The following is a 3,562-nucleotide window of genomic DNA, read 5'->3' as shown; positions in this document are numbered from 1 at the left end:
AGCGGTGTACGTCTTCCATGTCTACCATTCTCGATCTATCCCCATAAGAATTAAGACTCATGCGGTCTCTTCGCCTTCTTCTGGCACTGGGACTGCTGTCGACAGTAGTGCAAGCTTCTTCTGCAATTGATGCAACATGCGACTCGGATTATGGGCAACTCGGCGAGTCTGGAGACTGCGAGTGTCGCGAAGGCTTCAGTGGCCTTGGGTGTCGCATGTGCACTGCCAGCACCGACCAAGATGCCTCCGATGTTTGTAGCTCTGCTCTAGGCAGCGGCTATTCGTGCGCCACGGGGCTCATCTACGACGCCAACTCGTTAGGCAAAACGTACTCCTGCAAGCTGTCGAGCGATCTTCAAGTTCTTTTCCCGGACGGCGCTATTGATGTGAGCTGTGAACGAGACGACCAGGGCGACGGCAACTGCATTGCTGCGGTTTACAAGGCCAAGGAGACGGTGAACAGTGAGCATGTCATCGACTGCAACATGACGCAGTGCTCATTCACTACCGGTAGTGCCAATGGAGAATGTGGCGAGATCAACTGTAAATGTGGCTCCGAATGTTCGGCCCTGTCCAAATCCCTAGTTGAGGGATCGCTGAGTGGGAAACCTGCGAAAATTCAAGTTGAGGAGTCTCAAGTGCTCACTATCGTAATTGAGGGGTCACCGCTCCCTCTGTCCGCTACATGCAACGCCTCAGCTTGTGAGCTTACTGGAAGCGACGACGCTACTCAAAGCAGTGGAACGTTGAGTACAGCGAGTACAGAGGACGGTACCGACACGGGTGGGGAGGTGCTGGCTGTCGTGGCCTGTGCGGCCCTCGCGGCCTTGTTACTTCTCGGGTGCTTCTCGTTCTGCTGCTGTGTGGCGGGCGCTCGCAGCAGCCAGAAAGAAGAGGACCTCGAGACGGAACTACTTAAGGTATCGTCACACTCAGCCAAGAAGCTCGAGTTCCGTAACATTAGCTGCTTTGCCAGTGTCGACAAGAAGTCGACCGAGCAAAAGACGATTTTAAACAAGATCTCGGGAAGCGTTTCCCGTGGTCAAGTGCTTGGGCTCTTGGGACCGAGTGGGTCAGGTAAAACGACGCTACTGAACGCGCTTGCAGCCATGCAAAACGGCACGTCCAAGCTCTCGGGAGAGCTCTTACTAGACGGTAGTAAAGTGACCAAAGGATACCGCCGTATCGCTGCCTACGTCCAGCAAGACGACACCTTGTTCTCGACTCTTACGGTCCGCGAGTGTATCGCTTACTCAGCGCAACTGCGTCTCCCCATGTCGATGACTGACTCGACCAAGACTGCCATGGTGAACCGCGTGATTACCGAACTTAACCTTACTCACGTTGCCAATTCCCGCATTGGCTCCGTGTCCGACCGAGGCATTTCTGGCGGCGAGAGACGTCGTGTTAGTATCGGTATGGAACTGGTAACTTCGCCTCAAATCCTCATTTTGGATGAACCTACTTCGGGACTCGACAGCTCGTCCGCCCACTCCGTTGTGAAGCTCATTAAGGAGTTGGCCAGTCACGATCGTATTGTCATTCTGAGTATCCATCAGCCAAGCTCACGGTCCTTCCTGCTACTAGACAAGATCATGTTGCTGGGTAAAGGACAGCTGCTGTATAGTGGCAAGCCTGCTGACTCCAAGCAGTACTTCCACGAGCTTGGCTTCAAATGCCCCGAAGACGACAACGTCGCGGACTTTATCCTCGATGTAGCCATCGACAACACCAACTTGCCTGTTATCCAGTCTACCCAGAAGAATGTCACCCCCGATAGAGTGACAGTCCCCACTCAACCGGAAGAGTTTTCTCCTAAGACGCCAGTTGGCAGTGCTGCGTATGAAGCGCCATTCGTGCTGGAAGATGGCTCAGAGTCGACCAGTGCGCTGGCCTCCTTGCAGTCCACGATGACTGAGATTCGCGTGCTGTTCACTCGTACAGCGCAGAACATCCTTCGCCACCGCTCTTTGCTGGTGCAGCATGTTGTACTGAGCTTGGTGCTCGCTCTATTCGGCGGGTTGATCTTCAACAACGTATCCGACAACCTCGCTGGCTTCCAGAACCGTATGGGCGCTTTCTACTTCATTCTGACGTTCTTCGGCTTCGCAAGCTTGAGTTCCATGGATTTATTCATCTCGGAACGTCCGATCTTCCTCCGCGAGACTGGAGCCATGTACTACGGCGCCTTCAGTTATTTCTTAGCTAAAATGACGCTCGACTCGCTGCTGCTTCGAGTGCTTCCTGCGTCCATCTTTGCCTGTATCTTCTACTGGATCATGGCCCTGCAAGCTTCAGCTGAGCGTTTCTTGCTCTTCTGGCTGACTTTGGTGCTGTTTAACGTAGCGGCGGGCTCCATCTGTCTGCTCGTTGGTGTGCTCTCAAGACGTGTGGGCTCTGCCAATCTCGCTGCTACAGTGGTGCTGCTGATCATGCTACTGTTCGGAGGCTTCCTGCTTAACTCCGAGACGATGCCAGACGCCGTTGGTTGGCTCAAACACTTGTCGATTTTCGGCTACGCGTTCGAGATCCTCATGACCAATGAACTGGAAGGAATCATCTTGTCGTTTGACGCTCCGGGGTACCCTGCGGTTCCGGTGTACGGAGAAGTGTACATCAAGACGTTGGGTATGGACTACACGCAGCGTTTCTATGACGTGGCGGCCCTTGCGCTGATTGCGATTGTGCTGCAGCTTGCTGCGTACTTGTTCCTGTCCCTACAAGTTCCGAAGCATCGTGTCATGGCTCAGTATGCTAAGAGTGACGGCTCTGGCGGCAAGGAGGAGGGATACGAGGCGTGCAGCTCGGGTCGCATTCATCAGTGAGTGCATTGTTGCGTGTGGATACTGGGGACCATACAGACGAGGAATAAACAAAGAAAGCGAATAAAAGTACGCTATTAAATGATGCTTTCGTCGGCAAATGGCAATCTGGTTTAGATGGGCCCTTCAGTAGTCATAGTATCGAACATGTTATTTCTATCCAAGGGTATTCTTGTTGTGGGGTGGATCGAAGTGTACCTTCGAAATGGTACTACATGCCAATCTCTCATTGTACTCCAAGTTTAAAAAGGATACTGCGAAACATTTAAGGAACATGAACAGCGCCAAGGCATGGATGTCTCGGGCGATTTTTGCCAAGTGTCTCAAAGACGTTGGCACAAAGTTCAGAGCACAGCACCGCAAGTGCTATGCTGATCGTCGACAATGATAGCGTCCATGGGGGCTACGACGCTGGTACAATTTTAAATGTCGAAGTGGCGTTCCTACCGTCAAATACTACTACAGTACATGTAGTAAGCGACAGGGTCTTGACGCTGGAACAAATGCTGCGTTCAAGCTGCGTTACCGGTGTCACCAGATCCAGCGAGCCGACCGAGCGATGGACATGTCGAAAGCGACCAAGTTATACAAGTTTGACGTTCGCCAAGCGGTGGTATCTGCTGGAATTCCATGCCACCCTCGATATTTGCTAAGTGCTGGAAACACACAGGTCTACTCGATTACTACTGTATACGTGCGAATACAGTGAGCCAGAGGAGGAAGACTCCTTACTTGACGAG

At 52.6% G+C, this 3,562-nt stretch overlaps 1 protein-coding gene across 1 annotated transcript; it reads left to right on the top strand.

Moving 5' to 3' along the window:
- Positions 1-215: 215 nt before the first annotated feature.
- On the top strand, positions 216-2,825 carry PITG_15006 (ATP-binding Cassette (ABC) Superfamily; the record flags this gene model as incomplete). The annotated part of the gene is made up of 2 exons (XM_002898148.1): positions 216-1,742; positions 1,878-2,825. The coding sequence occupies 2 exons, from the start codon at positions 216-218 to the stop codon at positions 2,823-2,825; spliced, it is 2,475 nt and encodes an 824-aa protein (XP_002898194.1).
- Positions 2,826-3,562: the final 737 nt, after the last annotated feature.

Source organism: Phytophthora infestans, genomic scaffold, assembly GCF_000142945.1.
Source record: "Phytophthora infestans T30-4 supercont1.38 genomic scaffold, whole genome shotgun sequence".
In the NCBI taxonomy this organism is placed as follows: Eukaryota; Oomycota; class Peronosporomycetes; order Peronosporales; family Peronosporaceae; genus Phytophthora; species Phytophthora infestans.
This window is presented reverse-complemented; position numbering and strand designations above follow the sequence as displayed.